Source organism: Sebastes fasciatus, chromosome 20 (genome assembly GCF_043250625.1).
Source record: "Sebastes fasciatus isolate fSebFas1 chromosome 20, fSebFas1.pri, whole genome shotgun sequence".
Classification (NCBI taxonomy): domain Eukaryota; kingdom Metazoa; phylum Chordata; class Actinopteri; order Perciformes; family Sebastidae; genus Sebastes; species Sebastes fasciatus.
In genome coordinates, this window is record NC_133814.1 from 25653208 (window position 1) to 25680360 (window position 27153).

General features: G+C 42.6%; 2 protein-coding genes across 7 annotated transcripts in view; both read right to left on the reverse strand.

Annotated features, from left to right (window-relative positions):
- Positions 1-27153, reverse strand: part of cep131 (centrosomal protein 131) — a 213740-nt gene that overhangs the window by 63455 nt on the left and 123132 nt on the right. The window lies entirely within an intron of this gene.
- Positions 1-27153, reverse strand: part of aatkb (apoptosis-associated tyrosine kinase b) — a 75146-nt gene that overhangs the window by 16636 nt on the left and 31357 nt on the right. For 4 of the 6 annotated variants that reach the window (XM_074620757.1, XM_074620756.1, XM_074620755.1 and 1 more), the window contains 6 exons: positions 18500-18633; positions 9965-10106; positions 2812-2891; positions 2063-2181; positions 1204-1291; positions 317-450 (listed from right to left, as the gene is read on the reverse strand). In XM_074620757.1, coding sequence (XP_074476858.1) covers positions 317-450; positions 1204-1291; positions 2063-2181; positions 2812-2891; positions 9965-10106; positions 18500-18544 — 608 coding nt within the window. In that variant the 5' untranslated portion in view covers positions 18545-18633. Of the gene's footprint in view, positions 1-316; positions 451-1203; positions 1292-2062; positions 2182-2811; positions 2892-3461; positions 3697-9964; positions 10107-13945; positions 14213-18499; positions 18634-27153 lie in introns of those variants that run through there. The other 2 variants (XM_074620758.1, XM_074620760.1) reach the window with 2 other exon arrangements.

Genomic DNA, 27153 nt, shown 5'->3' on the forward strand with positions numbered 1-27153 from the left:
CACTGCTATCTCTGATATGAAGCACCACTCCTCTCTCTCTCTCTCTCTCTCTCTCTCTCTCTCTGTGTGTGTGTGGAGGCTCGGGTTGTTCTGGAGACGAGAGGTCACCGCCTGCAACAAAATCACTGATGCTGGAGTCTGTAAGGAGCACTCAGGCAGCACCAGGATATTGTTCCAGGAAGCAACCGAGAAAAGGCAGATTTTTACACATCATAACACCTGGTGGTGTAACCTTGACATGTGTGCGTGTGTGTGTGTGTGTGTGTGTGTGCGTGTGTGTGTGTGTGGTATTTAACAGCAGAATTGTGCTCGCTACCTGTGTGAGAAGTTGTGTTTGTGCATGTGCAACAGTCCTGAGGCGATGTCACAAGCCATCCGTTGAAGAATCAAGGGCTCTGGGGTCATGGCCTCTGAGCTCCTGCAGCTCCGGAGGTAACCTTTCACGTCCCCCTGGACACGGGAAGACAGGAATAAGACATGTAGTATGTTACAGCCTCTGACCACCGGAGGGCAGTCTGGTCGTTGTACTGAGCTGAAAGGAGTCAACCGGCTCTTGTCCAGGCATGTACTGTAAATCTGGCTCGGTATCTGGAATCCTGTATGGAAGTAAACTGCTCAGAAACCCCCTTATTGTCCATCTAGCTAGGAAAGCCATCCATCCTCTGAATGCTCTAGGTCTGTAGTTTGATCCATCCATCCTCTGAATGCTCTAGGTCTCTAGTTTGATCCATCCATCCTCTGAATGCTCTAGGTCTCTAGTTTGATCCATCCATCCTCTGAATGCTCTAGGTCTCTAGTTTGCGGCTGTAGAGTTTCATGAGGTTGTGATTATCCTAGAGGTCACCACAGGTCATTTTATACAGTGAGATAAAAAAAAATGGTCTCACTACAATGAAATGTCTCCTATGGGGACTAACATCATCACATATGAATACAGTTGGGCTCATTGGATCCACAAGAGTCTCGACTTTACAGTGATATCCAATTTATGTAATTCAGAGACTGTTTAGGGACCCCAGTATGCAGAAATATTCAAATACTTCATTTTAGAATAGGAGACAATAACACATTTATACTGCATTCCAGCAGGGGAACAAAACAGGGTCGTGGCAGCACTCCTCAGATTCATCCGCTTGGCACTAACTTCATATTTATTGAGGCTTCCTCCCTCCCAACATCTGGCCGGTGGGTTTGGATACTCACCAGCGGACAAAACTCCATCACCAGCAGGTAGGGAGTGACCTCGGTGCATTGGGCCAAACACTGCAGCAGGGCCGGGTGCTGCAGGGACCTGGAGCGCCGAGGACGAGAGGAACATCATAAATAGTAGTTCTATTACAGTAAAAATACATCCCTAAACACCCACACTGACATAGTGGGAAAACTCATACAGTATATCAACAGTATTTGTGAAAATATACTACAAATGATGCCATTATTATACACCAATTCTAAAGAAAAGAATGAATCATCTATTTGAGAATTGTTGTGCAAGTACATTTACTCAAACACTGTACAAATTATGAGGTACTTTTCTGCTATTTCATATTTCTTTTATACATCTCAGAGGGAACTATTGTACTTTTACTGCACTACATTTATCTGATAACTCTAGTTACTCTACAGATTCAGATTATTAATACAAATATAAATCAACTAATAATTATGATGCATTTTTATAGGTTAAACTACCCAGTTGTAAATACAGTAATTAAAATGAGCTCCACCTTGACCAGCTGCAACATTAAAGTGATGAACGCATTAATGCATCAATAATTATAATAAAATAAATGGCAGCTGTTGTTGCCTGTTGGGCTGCAGTTTGCCATGTTATGATTGGAGCATATTGTTTTATGTTAAATGCAGTACCTGTGAGGGTTTCTGATCAATATCTGTCATTGTTTTGTGTTGTTAAATGATTTCCAATAATATATATATACATACATTTGCATAAAGCAGCATATTTGCCCACTCCCATGTTGATAAGAGTATTAAATACTTGACAAATCTCCCTTTAAGGTACATTTTGAACAGATAAAAATGCTTTAGTGTAAATATATACCGGAAAGGCTGCGCTTCCTCCAGGAAGTGCATCTGGTCCTGCACGCTGCCGCTGGCTTTGAGCTCCTTCACCACCACCTGGGCGGTGTTTAGGCCTGCGTTCACCTCCCCCAGCAGAACCTGAAACAGCACAGACACAGAGACGTATACGCACAGGGAAGACACACAGACACACAGACGTTTACACACAGACAGACGAACCATTGAGCGTGGAGAGGGAGTGACCATCACACAAAGACAGACGGACAGACAGACAGACAGGAAGCGGTCATGCAGGAGTTCAGGGGATCCAAAGACAGACAAAACACACAGATGGACATACCCAGTGAAGGTACACAAGGATGGAGAGGACGCATGTATATTCATGAGTGAACAGACAAAGAGACAGAGGGGGGGGAGGGGGGGGGGGAACGAGAGAGAGCGACAACAACATGTTATCTGGTTGTAGAAACACGACGCCACACCACAGTGGAGGGGGATCACTTTGAGCCGTTACCGGCGTAACATTCGTCCTTTAGGGCGAAGTCTGGGACATCAAAGACACGGGGATCAGGTCGGTATTACACACGCTCAGACGTTACAGATAACGCAGCGTGTCAGACATTTTTAACCTGCTTGGTTCTAAACATCACAGTGAAGACTAACAGCCGTGATGATGTGAGGCTCTCTGACGCTGCGTTTCATCTACCTGGCCCAGGTGGCTGCAGCAGCAGGAAGTGATGGAGACTGAGGTGTCAGAAGTGGGCTTACCTTCCCGAACCAGCCATTCCCGATCTCTTTCAGGTACAGGAGACTGTGGCGGCTCAGATCTGAGGATTTCAGGAGCTGGACTGGAGGAGAAGAAGAGAGAGGACGAGGTGTTACAGTGACGGATAATCCTCCACCATCGGACTCTTCGTGATGATGTCGTGGTTTTACATGTTTTAGCCCGTTAACATTTACTACAAATCACATTACAGCTCACTAGCTCATAGTTAGGTTTAGGAAAAGATGGACTTGGTTAGACTTAGGTAATAAAACTACTTAGTTAGGTTTAGGAAAAGATGGACTTGGTTAGACTTAGGTAATAAAACTACTTAGTTAGGTTTAGGAAAAGATTGTGGTCTGGGTTAAAATAACTCCAGAAGTTACGTGACAAATAAAAAATTGGTCTCCAGGATGAAAATCATCAAATACATTTTGAACAGATAAAAATGTGTGATTAATCGCGATTAACTATTGAAAATCATGCGATTAAATATTTGACAGCCCTAGAATAAACAGATGAAGACATCATACTGATAATTATTATATGAAAACGTAAAAAGAAGTCTTTACTTATATGCAGATGAATCCTAAACCTCAATAATAGTATATCTGAGGTCAACATAATAAAGAATAAAACAAAAACACAGACGCACCATATCCCGGTTCTTAACTGTAGAATCCATCGTCCGTCCAGTCGATTGTTATTAACCCTCTCTAAAATGAAAGATCCGAACATGCCAGTGGACGTTGCCCATCGTCCACCAGTAAACAAATCTATACTGAGCCGAGTCTGGCGCTGATCCGTCTGACTGTCCTCCAACACCCCGATGCATCTCTGCCAGCATCCCCTGATGACCCGAGTCCTTCCCGCCGTCCCGTCCCGGCTCAGTGGAATGAAACGGGACTGACTGACATCTCCCCCCCTCCCTCACCATCCATCCCTTTCTTTCTCTCCATGTCTCCCCCACGATGACTCTTAGATTCTGGGTGTCGAGGCAGACAGACAGATCTTTGTGGTGCTGTCGTCCGTCCCCCCTCCAGACCGCCACACAGTCCAGTCCCTGTGTGGAGGCCATATTGGACACCCTCGTCTCCCCCCCCCCCCCCAGACTGGTCATTCCTTACACCCACTCACGCTCCCTCCGGCCCGAAGCAGAATAACCACCATTGTGTGGCTGCTTCGGGCAGCATGGCACCAGTTAGGACCAGTTAGTGGTCACACACTGGGACTATTATCCACCTGCTCCATGACACGGAGGAATGAACTGGGCTTTGGCGATAACAACGGCAAGCAACGGGTCCAACCTACGCCATCATGTTGACCTCAGATATACATTATACTGACGGAACAATGATGGGACTAAACTCTCAAAGACTATATTATATACGTTATCTTTGCCCAGTCTTGTCTTGTTGTTAGTTTCTTAGCAGAACTTCTAAAATTAACTAAAATTAGTAGAAAGTAGAGCTGTCAATGAATTAAAATAGTTAATTGCGATTAATCACACTTTAATCATACATTTTTTATCTGTTCAAAATGTACCTTAAAGGGAGATTTATCAAGTATTTAATACTCTTATCAACATGGGAGTGGGCAAATATGCTGCTTTATGCAAATGTATGTATAGATTTATTATTGTAAATCAATTAACAACACAAAACAATGACAGATATTGATCCAGAAACCCTCACAGGTACTGCATTTAGCATAAAACAATATGCTCCAATCATAACATGGCAAACTGCAGCCCAACAGGCAACAACAGCTGTCAGTGTGTCAGTGTGCTGACTTGACTATGACTTGAACCAAACTGCATGTGATTATCATAAAGTGGGCATGTCTGTAAAGGGGAGACTCGTGGGTACCCATAGAACCCATTTACATTCACTGATCTGGAGGTCAGAGGTCAAGGGACCCCTTTGGAAATGGACATGACAGTTTTTCCTGGCCAAAATGTAATGTAAGTTTGGAGTGTTATTTAACCTCCTTCACGATTCATTAAGTTTTATAGTTTCATATGATACCAGTATCTTCACTCTAGCTTTAAAACTGAGCCGCTAAAACCTAAAAATCACAAGTTGTGTTAATGCGTTAAAGAAATTAGTGGCGTTAAAATGACTTTGCGTTAACGCGTTATTATCGTGTTAACTTGGACAGCAATAGAAGAAAGATAAGTCTTTGTGTCAGGGAACAAGTGATTTCATGAACTACTTCACTTTCATGAATAAAAATAAATCTATGCCCATATGTCAACCTGATCTCACGGGAAGGCATTCCACGTGTCATGAGGACATGTCATTTGTACGCCACGCAACAATGATAACGTCCGCAGTTAGGTTGAGGCAACAAAACCACTTTTTAGGAAAAACATCATGGTTGGGATTAAAATAAGTACGTAAACGGCAAACACGTCACAAACATCACTAACGTAACTTAAAAACAGCGGTCTCCTGGTTGAAAGTCCTGCGTTTGTTGGACCCTCCACCTCCCCTTCCTCCCGCCATCAGCTGTCTCTCTCATTTTTTATACTATGTCACTAGCTCGGAGCGTAGCATATTCACATTGCAGTCAGTACAGACTACATGGCGTACAAAAAGCAAGAAGGGCGTTCTTATTGCACGCTAAATACCTTGCAAAGTATCGTGTTATTCATATGGCTGTTTGTCTGCATTTTTCTGTTATTAGAATATGAATTTAGAGGTGCAGCCTTGTCAGAACAATATCAGTACTTATTATTTTTCTTTTTCAGACTGTGACAAACTGAAAACACACCCTGGTACACTAAGTTCTCGGATGTCTTTACAGCCAACACACTAACTCAATTTCCATTTGACAGCCCTGTCTGGACTCTATAAGCCGCGTGCTTCATCTCTCTCTGAAGAATGCGTCTAGCTTCATCGCTAATAGTAGCCAGGAAGTCTTTAGCGAAATGCACAGCGGATAAACCACTCAGAGCCAAATGGAAATCCCATTCCAGCACATCCGAGTCTCTGCTGAGGTGCTGAGCTGTAGCGCTGTCTTTGGACATTTAAAGTCACTCATGATGTTTGCCCGTTGTTGTTGTGTAACTCAGTTAGAAATGATTTAGAGGTCGGTGTGAGAGAGTGATTGTGTGATGCTATTCAGTGGATGGAATCCATGAGAGTGGAAGGACATTTCAATGTGTGTTTTTGCTCTCCGTTCACATATTGTCCTCTCTGAGTGGGCGTGTGAGCTCCATTAGTCTTTGCAGAGCAGCCTGCAGCACAGAACAGCTGCATCAGGGCGGGTCCTGCATGGGGACCGGGCCTCGATACGGAGCCAAGCTCTTACAGTACTGCTGTCTCATTAGGAGCTCCACCTCTCCTCACAGTCCTTGGACAGCACCGGTGCACAGCAGAACGACAGAAGAGAGAAGAGGGAACACTTCAACGACTCCAACTCCACGTCGACCTCAGCTCTCAGGAATCATCAGAGATTTAAAATCTGAGACCTGAACCTACACCGTGTTTGCTGAACCCTCTTCAGTTTTAGAGTGAAGATACTGGTATCATATGAAACTAGAAAAACCTAATGAATCCATCAGTACCAACCATGTCATACTAGCTTGTCAGGAAGGAGGTTAAATAACGCTCCGAAGTTGCGCTACATTTTGGCGAGGAAAAACTAAGTGAGAGAGACAGCTGATGGCGGGAGGGAGGGGAGATGGATGGGTCCAACAAACGCAGGACTTTCAACCAGGAGACCGCTGTCTTTAACTTACGTTAGTGATGTTTGTGACGTGTTTTCCGAAGTTATGTTACGTTTTTTCTGTACGTATTTTACTTTGCGTACATACTTATTTTAAGCCCAACCAGGATGTTTTTCCTTGACCTAACTAAGTGGTTTTGTTGCATAAACCTAACTGAGGACTTTATCATAATATTCTTTACACTTTTGACTACATTTAGATGAAGTGGTGGTAAACAAATAAACTCGAGCATAGTTGGAGGAAAGGAGGACAAAATCCTGATCAACAAATATAAGAAAACATAAAAGAAAGCATAAGAGAGGAGGTGTCCTAGCAGGCTACAGTATGATGGATCCATTTCATATCTCAAACATAAATCTGTTTCCTCTGATGATGTCAGTGGGTGAGGCCGTCCTGACGGAGCTCTAATGAGTCCCGGACCTCAGATGGTTTCTATTATTCACAGAAGACAAAGCTTCATATGTTAAAGGGACAGTTCACACAAATCACTGAGGAAATACATTCTCACTTGTAACAAAAGCTGAGTGGTGGCGCCGTATCCAGGTCTCATTATACATCCATGATGAACACCGTTCCATTAACTTTTCTTGTATTGAGCTAGCTTTTTTTTCGTTTAAAAACTTCCGCAAATAAAACCGAACCCATCTGCATGGCTGAGCTACCGCTCGGAGCAAGTTAGGAAATATATTCTTTGTGATTTGGGTGAACCAAACGCTAAAGTCCGTCACTGACTGAGCGATGAAGTTACACGATTGGTCAAGTGTTGGGGTTTCCTCATTGGCTGTTGCTCTTTCGATATGAAAAGGCGGAGAACAGTCCTTTATGCAAATGAGCTTGTCCAGCGGGACGCGTCACGAAACCAAGCTGTAAACTAGGTGATCTAGTTCTAAAATGAAACCTGATTCAGCAGTAGCGTCGCCAGATTTTGGTGGATTGTTTACATGGAATAACAGAAAGTTTATGAGCAGGTCGCCGTGTTGTTTCCTGTATGAAATGGCGAGCAGAAAACCAGGAGCCAATCAGGTGCATTCAACGAGAGGGTACGTCACCGCTTGAATGTCCAGTTGAGTGGAGCAGCGCGTCCCTAGACTCCCGTTTTTCATCGCCCTCTCCCGGTTTCCTCCCGACTTTCACACCTCTTTTCCCTTTTCGTTATCTCAAAATGTTTCTTCTGCTGCACAGCGTCTATAAGCTCTACTGTTTCCACCCAGACGACAGTACAGCTACACCAAATGTCATTTCCTGGTGGAAGAGAGCTGCTCACGACCATAAAAAAAATATATATTGTTTTTCTTTCCTGAGAATTAAAAGTAAAATTAAAAGTAGGCCTATTTAACATAAAAATGCTGTTGCAGTGTACTTAATATTTTGTTATTTTTATTCTTTAAAAGTCACCAGAATGCAGGAAACAAAATCTCTGAAACCCCAGACACCCAACTTTGGTTTAGAAGTCCTCCCTATTTTTAAGGTGGGCAAGTATGGGTGGACATGTAGCGCTGGATTTAACATTATAGACATGAACACTGACTATTTATGTAACGATCTAACCACAAATTCACAGACCGACCATACACGGTCCAGACATAAACTCGGTTCTGATCAGGTCTTGTTACGCAGCTCTTAGTGTAACATTTAACTAGAGTGGGTCAAACTGTGTGAATGTAAAACATTCACTTCTCTTAGAGATTAGATCCAGACTGATCCCTGACTTAACTGCGTGGGCATGATCCATTAAGTCTCACTCCAGTGTCACCAGTTTATCAGGCAGCATCCGCCCATTAACACACAACCAGGACCATTGTCACGTCGAGGCAGAGAGACAGCGACGGAGTGAGAGAGGAAGACTCTCACTGGGGTTTTGTGCTCTCGCATGCCTCACATTCCTCCCAGCAGCGGAGTAGGCCGGCCGGCCGCCTGGACGCAGTTACGCAACAGGCAGATGTTTGTGGGAGAGAGTGAAAGTTAAAGTGCACAGAGTCCATTCTGTGGGGACCTGCAGCGAGGGATTGTGGGATAGGTGGAGACCCAGCTGACTGAGGCCAGCGTGAGGGCGGTGTTCACTCCGGGGACTAACTTTGACTCACGCCAGATCTCCTCGCTCTTACATTACTCTCACACCCTTGAAATGTACCTCGCATGTGTAAGACTCTGGCTCTTTTACAAAAGCTGTTGCAAGGTTTGCATCAGCGAATGATTGAAGACGTGAATTATAAAGCACCATCAAAAATTATATCACGACTGGATATTCTTTGACCTCCCATTCAGCTCATATTTTATCAAAGTTAACGTGATAATAACACTAATTTGTTTTAACGCCGCTAATTTCTTTAACGCATTAACACAACTTTTTCAAGATTTTTAGGTTGTAGAGGCTCAGTTTTAAAGCTAGAGTGAAGATACTGGCATTAAATGAAACTAGAAAACCTAAAGAATCCATCGGTACCAACCATGTCATTACTGGAAATCAACTAACAACACAAATCAATGACAGATATTGATCCAGAAACCCTCACAGGTACTGCATTTAGCATAAAACAATATGCTCCAATCATAACATGGCAAACTGCAGCCCAACAGGCAACAACAGCTGTCAGTGTGTCAGTGTGCTGACTTGACTATGACTTGCCCCAAACTGCATGTGATTATCATAAAGTGGGCATGTCTGTAAAGGGGAGACTCGTGGGTACCCATAGAACCCATTTACATTCACATATCTGGAGGTCAGAGGTCAAGGGACCCCTTTGAAAATGGCCATGACAGTTTTTCCTCGCCAAAATTTAGCACAAGTTTGGAGCGTTATCTAGCCTCCTTCCTGACAAGCTAGTATGACATCTTCACTCTAGCTTTAAAACTGAGCATGCTACAACCTAAAAATCGCAAGTTAATGCGTTAAAGAAATTAGTGGCGTAAAAACGAATTTGCGCTAACTTTGACAGCCCTAATAAATATATACATACATTTGCATAAAGCAGCATATTTGTCCACTCCCATGTTGATAAGAGGATTAAATACTTGACAAATCTCCCTTTAAGGTACATTTTGAACAGATAAAAAAATGTGCAGTTAATTTGTGATGAATTGCGATTAACTTTTCTAAGCAATAAGGAAAAGGTGTTAAATCTTCTTAAATGTAGTTTGGGGATTTCAAAGATTTAATGAGTAAAAATAAATGTAAAGAAATGTAAGTGGTGGACCAAGTTTAACTTCTTTAACACTCAGTTTTCACGCTCCATTATTTTTTCAAACCAAATACAGAAATAAAATGTTCCCCAAAACTTCAACCTGATTTTCTCTCTTCAGCAAAATGTGTTTTTTTTAACTGTGCTTGGCTGCACAACATCAGTTAGTTTACAGCAGATGGAGCCACTGGTGGAAGTGACAGCGTTTAGGAGTTAAACTGAAGAGAACTGAAGGCTTCGACCGACCTGATCGAGCAGGCTGCTTGGCGACCGGCAGCGACACCTCGGTGAGCGGCAGGATGTAGACGTCCGGGCTGCCCTTGGAGGCCGGCGAGGCCAACGTGGACATGTCTGCATGGTACTCCTCCCCGTCCACATTCTTGAATTCCTGGAAAACAGAAATACATGAAGAGGTCAAAGAGGTGACGGACACGGAAGTTGTAGTACCGCCGTTTGGCTACTACGAAAATTTTGGTGAAAGCCCGACGTCCCTCCTGGAGGCGTGCATTGGACTGTCAACTGGTAACTTGAAACATGTCAGGATGTGAAGACGCAAAATTGGAAACAAACCTCACAATCAAACCCTACTCTGCCTTTAGGGGTGTTGTAGAACATACGGGTGCATTAATGTACATGTACAATGTACTGATATCTTTGGCTGAAGCACCGAAGCAGAGCTGAGATAAACTGAGGCAAGCTGTCTTGGCCCGTTTCAGTGTGACTGGAACGCCACAGTGTAAACAAAGCCGGTCTGATCTACCCAGAGATTATTTGTGCTGAGATTACATGTAACTCAATCCTCAACTTCACAATTAAGCCTGATGACTTTAGTGCTGAGATGCTTTCAGAGACTCTCACTCTCACTCAGCAAGAACGGAAGAAATGAATGTTACATCAAAACCGACAACGAGGATATTATTCACTAAACAATGAGAGAAAGACTGTCAGCTTCACCGGCCCCAAACGGCACAAAGCAGCAGATCAATGATCAATACGTCTTCACAACTCTGAGTGGCAAAGACAGATTAGTGTTTTCACCAGAGACCTTACAGCCTGATCACACTCTCATCACTGGCTAGAGAGATTCTTCCATCATTTTGGACTTGAAAGAAACTGAACAGAAGAGATGAGTCTCTGTTAAAGAGACTGTATGGAAGTTTCATAAACGTTTTCCTCATTGGCCGTTGCTCTTTCAAAATGAAAAGGCTGAAATAGTCTGTTATGCAAATGGGGCCCGTCGAGCGCGACTCATCCGTCCGGCTCACGAAACTCTGACCAAACTGTGAAACTGGGCAATCTAGTTCTAAAATGAAACCAGATTCAGCCGTGGCATCACTTATTTCTCGTTTTAAATGTTTTCAGAAGTCGGTTTCGGTGGATTGTTTAGATGGAATAACGGACCAATCGGGTGCTTTCAACGATCAGGTACGTCACCGCTTGAATGGCCAGTTGAGTCAAAGAGTACAGAAGCTTCTGCCGCCATCTTGGACTGAAAACGCTTATTATATTTATAATATTTTATTGTTCAACACAGGCCATACCAGTAGAATATGACAATAGAATATAAATAATTTAGTTTTACTTTTGTACGGCACTTTTTAGGCGGACGTTTTACTGGCGTCCGGTAGTCGCTTTCAGTCCAAAATGGTTGACTTATAGCAATATACGTTCTTTGGTGGAGCATCCAGCGTCCCCTAGTGTCCTCGCCGGACAATGTGGACATGTACCGCTGGATTTAACATTATAGACACGACCACTGACTATTAGTGGAACAATTAATACAACAAATTCACAGACTGATCGTACACAGTCCAGATATCTACTCAGGTTTTAGTCTAGTTTTCTTCTCTTTTGCTCCATTTTCTGAATACATTTTTCTCTTCCTTTGACGGGTCGACTCATTGGGTGGAGCATCTTCCACAGAACTATTCTGTAACTGCTTTTGGAGTGATGAGGTGTATAAGACGAGTATAAAAGAGAGAGAGATATATTAATACCAGATACATTCTAGTTTTCTATGACAGTGTGTTACATTGAGGTCTGGGCGGGTTGAACAGTGAAAGACGCTTTCTGTCTGCTGAACGAAGCGACAGGACGAAGAGTGAGGAGGAAGAGGAGGAGGAGGAGGAAGAAGAGGAGGAGGAGGGAGTTGGCTGCATGCATCCACCGACCGGATGTCAGAATAAAAGTCTCTTAGTTGGGAGCTGGAGAGCCGAGGAGAGCCGAGCAGAGGGGTCCCAACACTGGAAAAATGTGACCTGCTGCAGCCCTCTGCAACACCCACACACACACACACACACACACACACACAAACACCTCATCCTGTCCCCCAAGAATGTGAGCGCACACACACACACACACACACACACACACACACACACTCGTGCACGCCCTCCCTCGGCCTCAGATCCAGATCTTCACACGGCCTCGCTCGCCCTCCCATTCAACATGTGGTTTCACTCTCCACATCCACACACACACATTGTCAAAGACACACACACACACACACACACATATGCACGCACATTAACTCCTGTTCCTTTATATTTTTTTTACTTTACACTCTATATTTTTATATGTGGAAATGTTTTGAACACTAATATCTAAACTGTGCTGCTGGTTTCTGTCGTGGTAATATCTTGTGTGTCCTTTGGGTGTGTTTTAATAGAAGCCATTATAGGTTACACCCTCACACGGATTTTACATTCCTGTCATGTGAATCGTATTTTACTGTCTTTTTATATATGTGTGAAACAAATAAACATAACAAACACAAAAACCAGCATTTACTGAACTGCAACATTATCGCTAAATGTCCGGACACTCCTTTTTTTAATTCTGCACACCACCAACAGCTCTACTCTGCACCTTTATAGACATGTTTTACTGTATTGTACAGCTTTATTCTGCACTTAAGTCTATCTTTCCTTTATTTTTAAACTCTCTACCTCAGTTCTTATCCCGCATTTTATTCCATATTTGACATTTCTTAATCCCCTGGTCTCTACTGTACATCTCCTGTATTTTATTATCCAGCATTATATCACTTTTTGCACTACATTCACATTTTTAATAGTCCTGTATCTCAGTTGTTACCCTGCATATTCATTTTTAACAGTTTTCTTCATCCCATTGTATTTTTATATCTGGTATATATGTTTTATACTTTGTACTTTGTACTACTTACTCGTGCCTTTTTACTAATATGTTTGCACTATGGAACTGCAAAGCTGGAAACTTGAATTTCCCTCAGGATCAATAAAGTTACTATCTATCTATCTATCCTGCAGTAAACGGTATCGACACTACGCCTGCACATAATGAATAGTTCAATTAATCATTAAAGTAAATCACCAAATAGAAGAATGACAATTTCCCAGAATGCAAAGTGGCATCAACAGTCCAAACCTCAAATACATTAAAATCACATCAATCAGACAAGAGCAGCATTTCATCTGGATCTTAAATGCCACTAACGAGCTGCAGGAACAGTAACTTCAGTCTGACGGGAATAACAGGAGATGTAATCAAGTTATAAACATATATGTACTGAAAAAAGTTTTAAATGACATTGTGTTACATGGTAGAAAAACTATGTGCAGCTCTCTGCACGACTCTACTGCACACTCACTCACTCACCACATTAAAGGGAGCATCAATCATCAAAATTCAGCACACATGCATTCGTCTTTTTACCTTTTTAAACATTACTAATGTCAGCTGCAGCGACCAGAATCAGTCAATCATCTAATAATCTTTTCAGGACTCAATAAAACACGTTTACTTCACATGGAAATCTGCCACAGATTTATGATTTCATATGAAGTGATATCATTCTTAAAGCGATTTACACGTCGCTGAATGGATTGCAAAGTTGATGAAAAAGGAAAATAACATTTAAAAAAGAATGAAGTCAAGACGGTTGCATATATTTATTTCTCAGCTGTCGGAGTTCGTCTAAGTCTCGAGGGGAAACTAGAAACTTAAAGATATATGGCGATCGAAGACGTGGACATGGGTTGTGTGATCCATTAGTATCCTGATAAGATCATACTCGCAGGCTGTAATTGCTCAAAATGTATAACTATTATTCAATTGTCCATTGTACATGCAACTTTAACAGAGATCTAAGAATTAAAAACGTGCAAAGATTTACAGGTAAACATTTACTTCATCTTTTAAATCCATGTTTAATCTGCTGCTCCGTGACCCCTCAGCATCTCTTACCTTTCCTCAGAGTCCACAGGTGAGGACGGCAGCACGTCAAACACCCTCAGCCTCGATGTCAGCATCTCAACCTCTTTCACACACACATTAACACTCACGCACTCAGTGGCCCCCCCGTTAGCTTTATGGGTGCAGGGCAGCAGGAGGTTTAGCGGCGGCTGCAGAAAACAGGCTTCATCATCCTGCATTGTTGAGTCCAGAGAGGAAGAGAGGAGGATGAGGAGGAGGAAGAGGCTCTGACCACTGAGTGTCCCCGGGACTGCTGGGGACGGAGGGATGGATGGAGGGAGAGAAGCTGGAGAGAGGAAGAGGAGGAGGAGGAGGAGGAGCACTATCTCCCAGTTCACAGGGCCAGACCGAACCTCCTCACGAGGGAGCCGAGTTATTGAGCCCCCACAAAAATGTGAGGGAGAAAAATACAGAAGAGGGAGGAGAGGGGAGGAGGGGGGGGGGTAACATACTATACATGTGACATCACTCCCTCTCTCCCCCTCTTCCTCTCTCTCTCTCCCAAAAGCCAAAGAACATCTGTAGGGCAGTCCCCTTCCACACAAAACCATGACAACACACACACATTCCTGGTTAACACTGTACTTGTGAGGACTCTCCACTGACTGTGTTAGATCCTGACCTCTGACCTTCAGCTGCATCAGTAAAGGCCTTAACTAGAATCTGAACCTTAAACTTAACCCTTAAACCCCTTACTCTGACCTTTAACTGACTGCAGTTTCTGTGTTTTAGCCCTAAACAGTTGTAGCTTTACATTAAGGCTGTCAAAGTTAACACAATAAAATTTGTTTTAACGCCACTAATTTCTTTAATGCAACTTGCTATTGTTAGATTGTAGCGAAAATGTCCAAAAAAGGTCTGAAAAAAAAAAAACGGTTAAAAAAAAGTGTCGGAAAAAAGTCTGAAAAATATTCAAAGAAAAGTCTGAAAAAAAAAAAATGTTTAAAAATGTCCGAAAAAAAAGTGCAAAAAATGTCCAAAAAATATCCCCCAAAAAAGTCGGAAATAAGTCAGAAAATGTCCAAAAAATATTCGAAAAAAAGTCTGAAAAAGGTAAAAAAACAAAAAAAAAAACTGTCCAAAAAATGCTTAAAAATGTCCAAAAAAAGTCTGGCGAGGACCTCTAGATATGTGAATGTAAATGTGTTCTATGGGTACCCACGAGTCTCCCCTTTACAGACATGCCCACTTTATGATAATCACATGCAGTTTGGGGCAAGTCATAGTCGTTGTAGCACACTGACACACTGACAGCTGTTGTTGCCTGTTGGGCTGCAGTTTGACATGTTATGATTGGAGCATATTGTTTTATGCTAAATGCAGTACCTGTGAGGGTTTCTGGAGCCCTAGTCACAACATTATGTAAGCAGTTATCATACAATTTTACTTTTGTTTATGTTTTATGTCGCCGTGACACTGTGAAGAGAAGCACATAATTAAAGACGGCGTTTCTCTCTGAAATGACCTGTGATTGGTCAAAGTCTCCCGTCACTAGGCTAGATGTTCTAAATCCTGAAAACAGAGCCATGAGGAGGAGCAGAAGTCTAGTTTTCTCTCAGAACACTTCAATTACAATATGCTGAAAGGTTATTATGAAATTTTTGCCTGATGATGCCAAAAATATTCTGCCTACTGCAGGTTTAAAAGGTTATATGAAGGATTCATTTAAACCATGCACAAGAAATATGAATCTTCTCATCTGACTCTCAGCCAGAAGTGAATATCATTTCTTTAAATGTTGAACTATTCCTTCAAGCCGCTTCCTTCTCACAGCTGAGAGGATCTTTTCTCATCTTTTCTCAACTGTCTGTAAAACACAGAGAGCTTTTATCCCTCGTCTCCCTCTTGAAGTTTTTTTCCTGATATTCCCTCTTCCTGCTCTGGGAGAGGCTGTGTCTAATTCCAGATGGGGCCCTGAGGCCGGATGCACTGTGGCCTCATGGGTACGGCCTTCCTCACGCCCTCGCGCCCTTTCTCTCTCCCCCCCTCCTCCTCCCACCCCGGCCCCTTCCTCGGACACACCCCGACAGGTCCGATCTGGGTGGTCCGACCCGCCGAAGACACGAACCAGACGTGAGGCACGTCATACGTACTCGTATGTAACGAGCTGGCATTCCAACAACAAGTCAAGATGCACGCTTAGAGAGGACAGGATGTTATGTAACGTGGCTACTTCTGTAATCAGTGCAGCTCTTCAGACATTCAAAGTTGGAGAGAAAATGAAAAAAGGAAGAAAGGCAGAGGGAGAAGATGGAGATGCACCCGATGGCGAACATTCCTCATTACTGAAAACATGTCGCTGACTCAGAGAGAAACGCCACCGACAGCCGTAATCATGTGTTTCTCCTCACAATGTCACGGCGACATAAACTGCAATTTCCTCTAAATTGACCTGAATTGTATGTTAACTGTGTTGTGACTAGGGCTGTCAATCAATACAGATATGTAATAGTGATTAATCGCACATTTTTTATCTGTTCTAAATGTACCTTAAAGGGAGATTTGTAAGTATTTAATACTCTGATCAACATGGGAGTGGACAAATATGCTGCTTTATGCAAATATATATTTATTATTGGAAATCAATTAACAACACAAAACAAGATATTGATCCAGAAACCCTCACAGGTACTGCATTTAGCATAAAACAATATGCTCCAATCATAACATGGCAAACTGCAGCCCAACAGGCAACAACAGCTGTCAGTGTGTCAGTGTGCTGACTTGACTATGACTTGCCCCAAACTGCATGTGATTATCATAAAGTGGGCATGTCTGTAAAGGGGAGACTCGTGGGTACCCATAGAACCTATTTACATTCACACATCTGGAGGTCAGAGGTCAAGGGACCCCTTTGAAAATGGACATGACAGTTTTTCCTCGCCAAAATTTTGTGCAAGTTTGGAGCGTTATTTAACCTCCTTCATGACAAGCTACTTGGCTGCGCTGTGCGCCGGGTGTACAATAGGACACTTTGACTTTTTGGTTGATAAACGACTTTAATGATTAACAAATTATCAAAATTGTTGTTGATTAATTTTCTGTCTATTAACTAATCAATGCATCAACTGATTGTTTCAGTGCTACATTAAAGGCAGGGTTGACGATGTTCTCCAGTCTACACTATCTGTTCTATTGGTTGAAATGGTCTTTACACCCCGACAACGATCCATTACTGATGAGCTCTGATAAAGGACCGGAAAAGAGCCGTCATCTGTAGCTGCTGTAATCCTGTAAAAACGTCTACCAATCACTGCCTCGCGGTCCGCTTGGAAGATAAAGCTCAGCCCTGCAGTAGCACTGCCGCGGTTACTTGTCATGAGGTAGCGTTGTTGAGTTGAGGTCCTCTCTCCACTCTGTGGCGGTGAAGTAGTTACGATGCGGCGGTGCTCGTGCATGTGTGTGTGTGTGTGTGTGCGCGGGGGGGTAGTTGCCTTGGAAGGAGCCCCGAGGGGAGGAGGGGGTTTAGACGGACCTCCTGAGGCGATGCTACTTTCACATTATGCTAGCTTTACAACATCATCGACCCTATCTTTAAATATTACAGTTACACAGAAAGTTGTGACTTCCTACTACACGTGGTGTTTGTTGTCAAAACTAAGAGCCAATCAGCTCCTTGATCAGGCGACAGCCAGGCGTTTCCCATCATGCACCGCGTCTTGCAGTTGGTGGAGAGCAACTGCGGCGCCTGGCTCTAAAAACTGCGGCCGCCTCGATCCACGTGTCCATGACGTCAGAGCAAGTCGGGATCAAGTCGGACACAAATCTAACCGGAGTGCATTGTGGGCCTGTCTCGTCTCCAACGAGCCTGATAATGCATGTTTCAAAATATTTAAAAAGTCTATTTGCAAATGTTTTATGAGGAAGGAAATGCATCCAGGGGATTTGTTCAGCCTCAGCTTTACACAGAGTTAGATTTAGGTGAGAAACACTGAATGTAAACAGAACTACGTTCCAGGTAAACTCCACCAGGTGACACGTTTAAACCTGGAGGTGAATCAGCAGGAAACACAGTCACAGAGACACATATGTTTAAGCATTTTTTGCAGTCATATGCACGGCCTCACCATTCCTCCGACACACTCACACACACACACACACACACACACACACACACTCTATCTTCCTGGCTCCCTGCTGTCCTATTTTCCGCGGTGCCGTGACCCATTTCCACGCGCTGCTCAGAAACGGGGTCTACATACATCAATGACACAGGATGGTCCTGAGAAAGCTGCAGGCCTCCCGCCGCCACATAAACACAGCCGACACCACCTTCGTCTGCTTATTCCCTCCTCTTCCCATCAAGCACAAATGGCTGGAGACCTTGTGTACTGAATATAATGGACGTCTAATGAGAGGCTGAGAGGAATGCTCCGCGTTCAGGCCATTTGCAATAATGTTCCAGGGAAAAGACAGAGAGAGTGCGTACAGTATATCTCTACGCAAGACTCCATAAAGACTTCCTATGATTTAACGAGTGTGCGTCCGTTTGTCTTCATGCCTTGTATATTTCGTTCATGTGGTGAGAAATGATGTTCGGCCCACCTTGAAGCCGGTTTTGCTCTTCTTGCAGCAGAGGCAGGCCAGCATGAGGAAGACGACGGTGAAGAGGCCCGAGAGGGAGATGGCCACCACGGACAGGGACGACGACCAGGACAGCTCACTCAGCGGAGCGCCATCTGCAGGACACAAGAGTTACAGACTACGTTATTGTGATCTAATGCATGTTGAAGCACATTAGATTACAACAGTAAAAGGATTATACAGCAGCTCGTGAACTGACTGCTTCTTCAGGAGATCTCTATATTCCCGTTTAGCGACGGTCACATGTTTGATTTATAGCTCGCCTTCATGTTTCTGCTCTAAAATGAAACGCTCTGAAACATCCCAGCCCCGTACGACGGATCAACACCTCTGCAGGCTAAAGATGCACGTGTTGATTTATCACCTTCACCTGGAAACGGAAGCAGATCTTTTGCACTTATTGGCTTTTTCTAACGTTGTAAAACAGCACTGCAAATATAAAAACTTAACTTTGAACTACCTTTAAATGTAAATAGCTTTACCCAAATAAATGGGACTTTTTTTCATAATGAGGATTCAGTTGGAAGATTAAACTTTGTTATTTTCCACTGTGTCACTGCACCTCAGAAACAACCTCTGCTTAGGACATACCACATGCCCCGGAGATAAATCTGAGACTTTTACGTGGACAGAATACCTTCAATCTGCAATTAATAGCACAGGCTTTAATTTGCTTCAATCACTGAACTCAAACAGAGTGCTGCAGGAATGAGTCCTAAAACCCTAAAAATAAATAATATAAGCAAGTAATAATATAAGTAATAAATAAGTCCTAAAAAAGAAATGTGTAAAGAAATATATAAAGAAAAGAATACAGAAATAAATAAAGAAGGGGTGAAATGCAGAGGGAAAATCATGCATAAATAAATACTTTTAAAAATAGATATAAAATAAAAAAACATAATTTAAAAAGTAATAAAAATAAATAAACAAATAAATACATAATAAAGACAAAATTAAACAGAAAAGTAATATGAATTAATACAAACATAAATAAATAAATAAATAAGCAAATTAAAATGTTTTTAATATTATTTTTGCTAGATTTAATAACATATTTATTTATTTATCAAGTCATTTAATTATTTATTAATTTATTTTTTATTTTGGGAGGTTCCGTCCTGCACAGAAATAGGGTCCAGGTTGAAAAATACCAAAGTTACCCTTTAAGAAAAGCACATGTAGCAGTATGCACCTTTTATTTATTCATCCGTAGAGACAGAAGACAAGTTGACGTGCAACCAAACAAAGTCCCAAGGCGGAGTTGAACATTGGACATGGTGATTTCCTTAAACCATTATGTGAACGCCCAAAAGAAATGCTTTCTAACCACACAACTCTGTAACGTGAAAACAGAGTAATAAAACACAATGAAAGCCAGTGAAGTCACCCTGGAGGACACTCTGGCACCACATGTGCTGAAGAATAAGATAAAACAGCTCCCATGTGTCCTGAACGCTAAATCACTTTTTCAGGAGGATTTCTCTGCAAAAACAAGAAATTTGGTGATTTAATTAAAAGCGAGATGCAGTTATATTAATGATTGAATATTAATGCAGTTTACTTACAGTATTTACACACACTGGTTCTGCCTGAAGCCCAACAGAAGATTTCTCTGTTGAGTTATTGTCCTACAGGCGTACTCGCCAACCCTCCTGATTTTCCCAGGAGACTCCTGTTTTTCATTCCCCTCTCCCGGTTTCCTCCCGGCGTCACAATTCTCCCATTTTTCACACCTTTTTTTCCTTTTTGTTATCACAACCTGTTTCTGGCGCTGTACAGCGTGTATAAGCTCTATTGTTTCCACCCAGACAGCAATACAGTTACACCAAATGTGGACTCCCAGCGGATGAGAGCTGTTTACGACAGAACAAGTTTGAGCTGCGCTCGCCGCAGTGGTGTCGTTGTCGCATTGTGTCTGAAAGGACCTTCAGTGAGTGAGAGACGGAGAGAGAAATGTAGAGAGCTAAGAGAAAGAAATACTCAAGCAGAGGCAAACAATTTATAAAAACTAGGGCTGTCAATCGATTAAAATATTTAATCGCAATTGATCGCAAATTAATTTTTATCTGTTCAAAATGTACCTTAAAAGGAGATTTAATCCTCTCATCAACATGGGAGTGGACAAATATGCTGCTTTATGCAAAATGTATGTATATATTTATTATTAGAATTCAATTAACAACACAAAACAATGACAGATATTGTCCAGAAACCCTCACAGGTTCTGCATTTAGCATAAAACAATATGCTCCAATCATAACATGGCAAACTGCAGCCCAACAGGCAACAACAGCTGTCAGTGTGTCAGTGTGCTGACTTGACTATGATTGGCCCCAGATTGCATGTGATTATCATAAAGTGGGCATGTCTGTAAAGGGGAGACTCGTGGGTACCCATAGAACCCATTTACATTCACACTTCTGGAGGTCAGAGGTCAAGGGACCCCTTTGAACATGGCCATTACAGTTTTTCCTCGACAAAATTTAGCGCAAGTTTGGAGCGTTATTTAACCTCCTTCATGACAAGCTAGTATGACATGGTTGGTACCGATGGATTCATCAGGTTTTATAGTTTCATATGATACCAGTATCAGTATCTAACTCTAACTTTAAAACTGAGCTACAACCTCCGAAATATTGATTGCGTAGTGCTGTTAAAACGAATTTGCCTCAAGTTCGGCGAGTACGACCTCTCGGCTCTGAGCCTCGTTCTGTATCTACGAAGACAATTTTCAGACTTTTGACAGTTTAAATTATCCTTCATGTGTGCCGCCTCGTGCACGCTGTCCAATCTCATAAATAATATCTCGTTCCCAATTTTGGGGGCATTTTTTGAGCGGCGGATGATTTATTTCTCTGCGGTGGCTTTTTCCGAAATGCAACGGTTACCACGGAAACAGATTGGACGGACAGCCATGCAGGGTTGCCTTCAGCTGTAAATCTCTCACATGGATTCATGCCAGCAGCAGTGCCACCCAGCTCCACACACACACACACACACACACACACACACACACACAGATATATCCATAATAAACAGAGCACAGAGAGTCATTCCTGCTGCCAGTTTACGCTGATCCTCTGAAAGCTGCTGCGACCGGCTCTCAGCGAGCATCAGGCTCTTAGTATAATTGGACGGAGGGGCGAACGCTGTTGTTTAGGAGGCCGGCTGGCAGAACGTAGGAGGACAAGAATAGAAAAACATGCAAATTTAACAGTTAAATGCAGGATTAGCTGCACAGCTCTGGGGTTTCTGCAACATTCATTTTTCACTCGTATGGGCGAAATAGAAACAGGAAGAGTGTCCATATAAAGTGCAACATGATGCCACATGAAGCTGAGCGGGAGGAGGAGGAAGAGGGAAACACCAGCTTTGCTAAAATCAGTCAATAACTCTTTAGTGCTTTGAAACGCTACACAAGAAGATTCACATTTAATGACTCTTTATTTGTCAGGGGGGTAATTACAGCGAGCAGAGACGTATTCTGGCTCTGTTGTGGTTTATTTAAAACTCCCTCGCTTACAAATCCCGTCTCCCCCAGCAGCAGCACAGGAGGCAGAGTGTGACGGGGGATTAATGATTTACTGCAGGTCCACGTGCAGTCGCGATGAAAACATTAAAGTCCAGCTGATACACTTGTACGTTATTATTGTAATTCTATTCTATGACTTTATACGAAACGCTTGTGGTTGTGTTCAGAAAAATCCTCCCGGTTGGGCTTAAAATAAGTACATAATCTAAGTAAAATACGTACGTAAACAATGTAATAGAGGTACAGGAAACACGGCACAAACGTCACAACAGCAGTCTCCTGGTTGAAAGTCCTGTGTTTGTTGGACCCATCCATCGTCCCCAACAAATGCATTACTTCCTCCTGTTTGAGTAACTACAGCGCCCAGCAGCGTCTTGGCTTTTCTAAGTGACCCATTTTAAAGGTTTACAGTAAATCTTCTGTTGGAAGCAAGAAGAAAATACTGAGAAATGTTCTACTGAAACTATATTTAATCGCAAATGAATCGAACATTTTTGAATCTGTTCAAGTGGGCAAATATGCTGCTTTCTGCAAATGTATGTATATATTTATTATTGGAAATCAATGAACAACACAAATCAATGACAGATATTGATCCAGAAACCCTCACTGGTACTGCATTTAGCATAAAACAATATGCTCCAATCATAACATGGCAAACTGCAGCCCAACAGGCAACAACAGCTGTCAGTGTGTCAGTGTGCTGACTTGACTATGACTTGCCCCAAACTGCATGTGATTATCATAAAGTGGGCATGTCTGTAAAGGGGAGACTCGTGGGTACCCATAGAACCCATTTACATTCACTGATCTGGAGGTCAGAGGTCAAGGGACCCCTTTGAAAATGGCCACGACAGTTTTTTCTTCACCAAAATTTAGCGCAAGTTATTTAACCTCCTTCACGACTTTTTCAAATATTTTTCAGACTTTTTTTTTTTTACATTTTTCAGACTTTTTTCGGGATATTTGGTTGGACCCCCCGCGACCCCTAACGGGATAAGCGGTTGCAGATGGATGGATTTGGTTGGACATTTTCAGACATTTTTTTAGATTTTTTTGGGACATTTTTAAACATTTTGTTTTACATTTTTCAGACTTTTTTTCGGATATTTTTTGTACATTCTTCAGACGTTTTCAGACATTTAAAAAACAAAATTGGATATTTTTCTGACTTTTTGAACACAATCACATATCTGGAGGTCAGATGTCAAGGGACCCCTTTGAAAAATGGACTTGCCAGTTTTTTCTTCACCAAAATTTTGCGTAAGTTTGGAGCGTTATTTAACCTCCTTCACAACAAGCTAGTATGACATGGTTGGTACCGATGGATTCATTAGGTTTTATAGTTTACTATGATACCAGAATCTTCACTCTATCAACTGAGTTTATCGAACAGCAGTAAGACACCTTTGTTCTACCTGAATCCTCCCAGTGTGCCAAAGCAGGCCGGTAAGGAGGAAGCGCTGAGCGTAGGAGAGGAGTGAGAAATCTGGAGGAGAATGAAAGATCTCATATCTAATCTTAAAGCTGAGCTCCAGTGGAGTACCCAGTGAGGTGTAGAGTAGGCAGGTGCAGAAACCAGCTTAGTGCAGCAGTTAGGAAGTTGGCTATAGCAGAGGAGAGGAGAGAGAAAATCATTGAAATATACTGGTGCAGTCATGTGATGCTGCCATACAGCATCTTATTTGGCCAGTCAGCTGTTGTACAGCTAAGACGTTAAACATCCTCTCTTCTGTAGCTGAGATGAGCTGGACGTCCAAAAACAGTGTTTTCCTCCCGAGCTGCTGCGTAAAATCAATGTCATTGACTGCTAATCTTAATGAAATAGAGGATTCTCCCTCTTGTTAGCTGTAATGATCCAAAGAGACAAATGTCTCCTGCTAAGGGCCACTTAGTTCACGAGGACATGTCCCTCCAGAGAGCTTCATTAACAGCTAAAACACCAGAAGATGGGATGTCTGAGCTGCTGCATCTTTTCTCTCCTTTTACTACTTGATGTCAGCAGCTCGAGCACCGCTCAGCTCGCAGCTACTGAGAGGTGGTAGCCATTTTTAGCCTCCTGAGGCAGCGAGCTGAAGCACATCCTGATGTCTAAATGATGAAAAGGGAGCGAGCACGAGGAGACGAGAGGAGAGGATCTGAGAGAAGAAAGAAGAAGAAGAGGAGGCTGAAGGGGCTGTGTACTCTGCAGCGTCCCCCCCCAGGAGAATCTCCTCAAGCACTCAACACAGAAACTCAGCGAGCTGATGAGCAGCGGCTCCGAGTCTCACCGAGAGCAGACCGAACCAGAAACTACAGACTGAGTCTATCTGACAGCCTCACGAGTTCGCTCTGCCTTCACAGAGACGATCACTCCGGGTATTTCTGCAGCTTAATGAGCCGGCCGCAGTATTTCTGTGAACACTGACTGCCGGCTTCATCCACATAAACCCTCCGACAGCCGGTGAAATCTGTGCTGTTAGAATACCAATCGTATACTGTATACTATATATACTATACTGTAGGTGGAATAAGACTATTTAAGATAGATGTGATCCAGTTTTTTGGTTCAAGGTAAAAAGGAGATTTTCATGTCTTTTATATTATAAAGCAGGTTTAAGTGCTTTATAAATACTGTTAAACTATCAAAATGCTCAATATACGGAGAAACACACACAGCCCATATTCAGAAATTGTGCGTTTAAAACAAGCCGTCAGGATTTCTGTCCATTTGTGATGTCACAAATATACAATATTTAGACCTTTTACACAGCTTTAAACATAAACATTCTAAATGTGTACCAGTTTATTTCCTGTTGAAGTGTATGTAAATAACATCAGCTGACAGGAAGTAAACATTGACACAAACTGTTGCCTAGCAACCAAATTTGGTTGAAATGCACTAAAACGGAGCGTTTCAGACAGAGGGTGAATACAAGTATATTCAGGCAGACAGTATGAGGAAAATAAAGTGTTTTTTTAACATTACAGCATGTAAACATGTTCCAGTAGAAACACAAAATACAAGTATGAACCTGAAAATGAGCACGATATGGGACCTTTAACGTTCTTTCTCAAACAGAGAATGGGGGTGTGGTTAATAGTCAGACGTAATTCATCACCGTAGCAACCAGATTGCATCGTTTTTCAACCGATTCTCTCTCACTCGGGCTGTATTCAAAACCGTATACTGTACTAGTAGTATGCGGACAAACGCAAAATCTACAGTATGCATCAGACCAGCCTACCTCACCTAAAGTATCCCACAATGCAAAGCGCTGGAACAGCACAGGCTATGATGACTGGTCACAACAAAAGCAACCAAAAACGGCTCGTTTTTTTACAGTTTGCGTAGCTATTTCATCCCTAAATTCACTTCTGAACATTTTTGAGGCGAGAAATCAACTGTGTAGATTTTTTTTTTAATATTGACAGTTTTACGATATTAGATGGCAAATCGAACATTTGCTCCATAGCTATGGTGGCCGGCGCGAAAACGTGAATGTCCCGCCAGTTGGAACAGAGCCAGTGTGAGTGTACGTGGGAAGTGAGTGATGAAGCAAGAGAGAGAGAGCGCCGGCGGCAATGGGAGCGAGTAACGTTATCGACTCCAGCCCAAGCAGGAAAAGTTAACAGAGTTTGGTTTGTCTGTTCTGGGCTACTGTAGAAACATGGCGGACTCATTCTCAGCTAATGAAAACACAACAATTCTTATTTTTCAGGTGATTATACGCTAAAGAAAACATACTTATTAATATTATATTCCATTTCTGCTAATAGATCCCCCTAACTGTTACACACTGATCCTTTAAGAACAACTGTAAAGTATAACAAACTAAAAGAACACGTTTCTCCTGCCTGGATTATGATGCACCTTGTTACTGGAGGTGGCAGCGAGTCCACTTGAATCCACTTCACCATCAGAGTTATTGACACTCAGACCTACTAGCTCACTAGTAGAAGAGCTAACTCAGCGAGTTCCGTCACTGACAGGTTGTGAGTCGGAGACAAGTCTGCGTTTTCTTTCCTCTAGCAGAGCAAACAATAAGTAACTAAGCTGCCTGAGCTCCAGCAGAACAAGTACAGGTATGAGTCAGTGTTCTGGTGGGACTCAGCTCGTCAGAGACACTAAAGTGTTGTTGGCCTGTTGGACATTTAAATCAGAGTCGATATCGTAGCTCGCTAGAGCCTCGAATCACGGTTTGTCATCTCAGATGTTTGTGATATCTGGATTCTGGCAGCCAACAACACAGCAGGATGACATCTTAGATGTGTAACTTTAGCCCACTGCTAGTGTTCGTTAGCCTCCAGTCTTTCCCTTGTTTAGCCTCCAGCTAACACCGTGACGTCATCATGACATCATGATGTGTTGAGTCACCAGCCTGAATGAGGCATTAACTCTGCAGCTATTAAGAAAACTATTGTTCTACCAGCACATTAATGTGTAAATCTGTATTGGCTTGTTTTGTTGCTTCACAGGTTCCAATTCTAATTCAGCCGTCAGTGATGAGTGTCGCTATTGTTCAGCCTGCTCCATTCAGATAAGCCGACAGGCCGTTATAGAGCGAGCGATTCCCAGTTTAATGCTGCAGCTGTGATCCAGGAGAGGTCCACCTCCACAGGCACAGTGTTGCGTCGGTTGTTGTGTCTTCATATTGACGGAATAAGAAACCAACAAGATAAGAAGATAGATTTGTGGTATTTTTATTTATTTATAGCCTAACAACATCGATGTGTCCACACACCGTTAAATATTCTGTTGCGTCATGTAAACAAACCACGTACCTATCAGGTCCAGATCAGACTGGAGACGTAGACACTTAAAAGATGGATGAGTAGTACTCGCTCTCTTCTGACGTTTACTGAAAATGACGTACAATACAGCCAACGATAGTTTAAGTAAACTTTCAGGTGATCTCCCTCCAGCCTGCTGCCTCCTTATTTAGGTGTTTGTAGTGAAATGAGGAGGTATCCTATTAGATAACTCCCAAAACAAAAGGCGATTTGAGGCGAGCTGGTGGCCTTCATCACCGCTAGTTCTTTGATGTGGGCTTGGTGCGTCCCCAGCGTTAGAAGCAATGAAATCAAAGGCTATAAACAT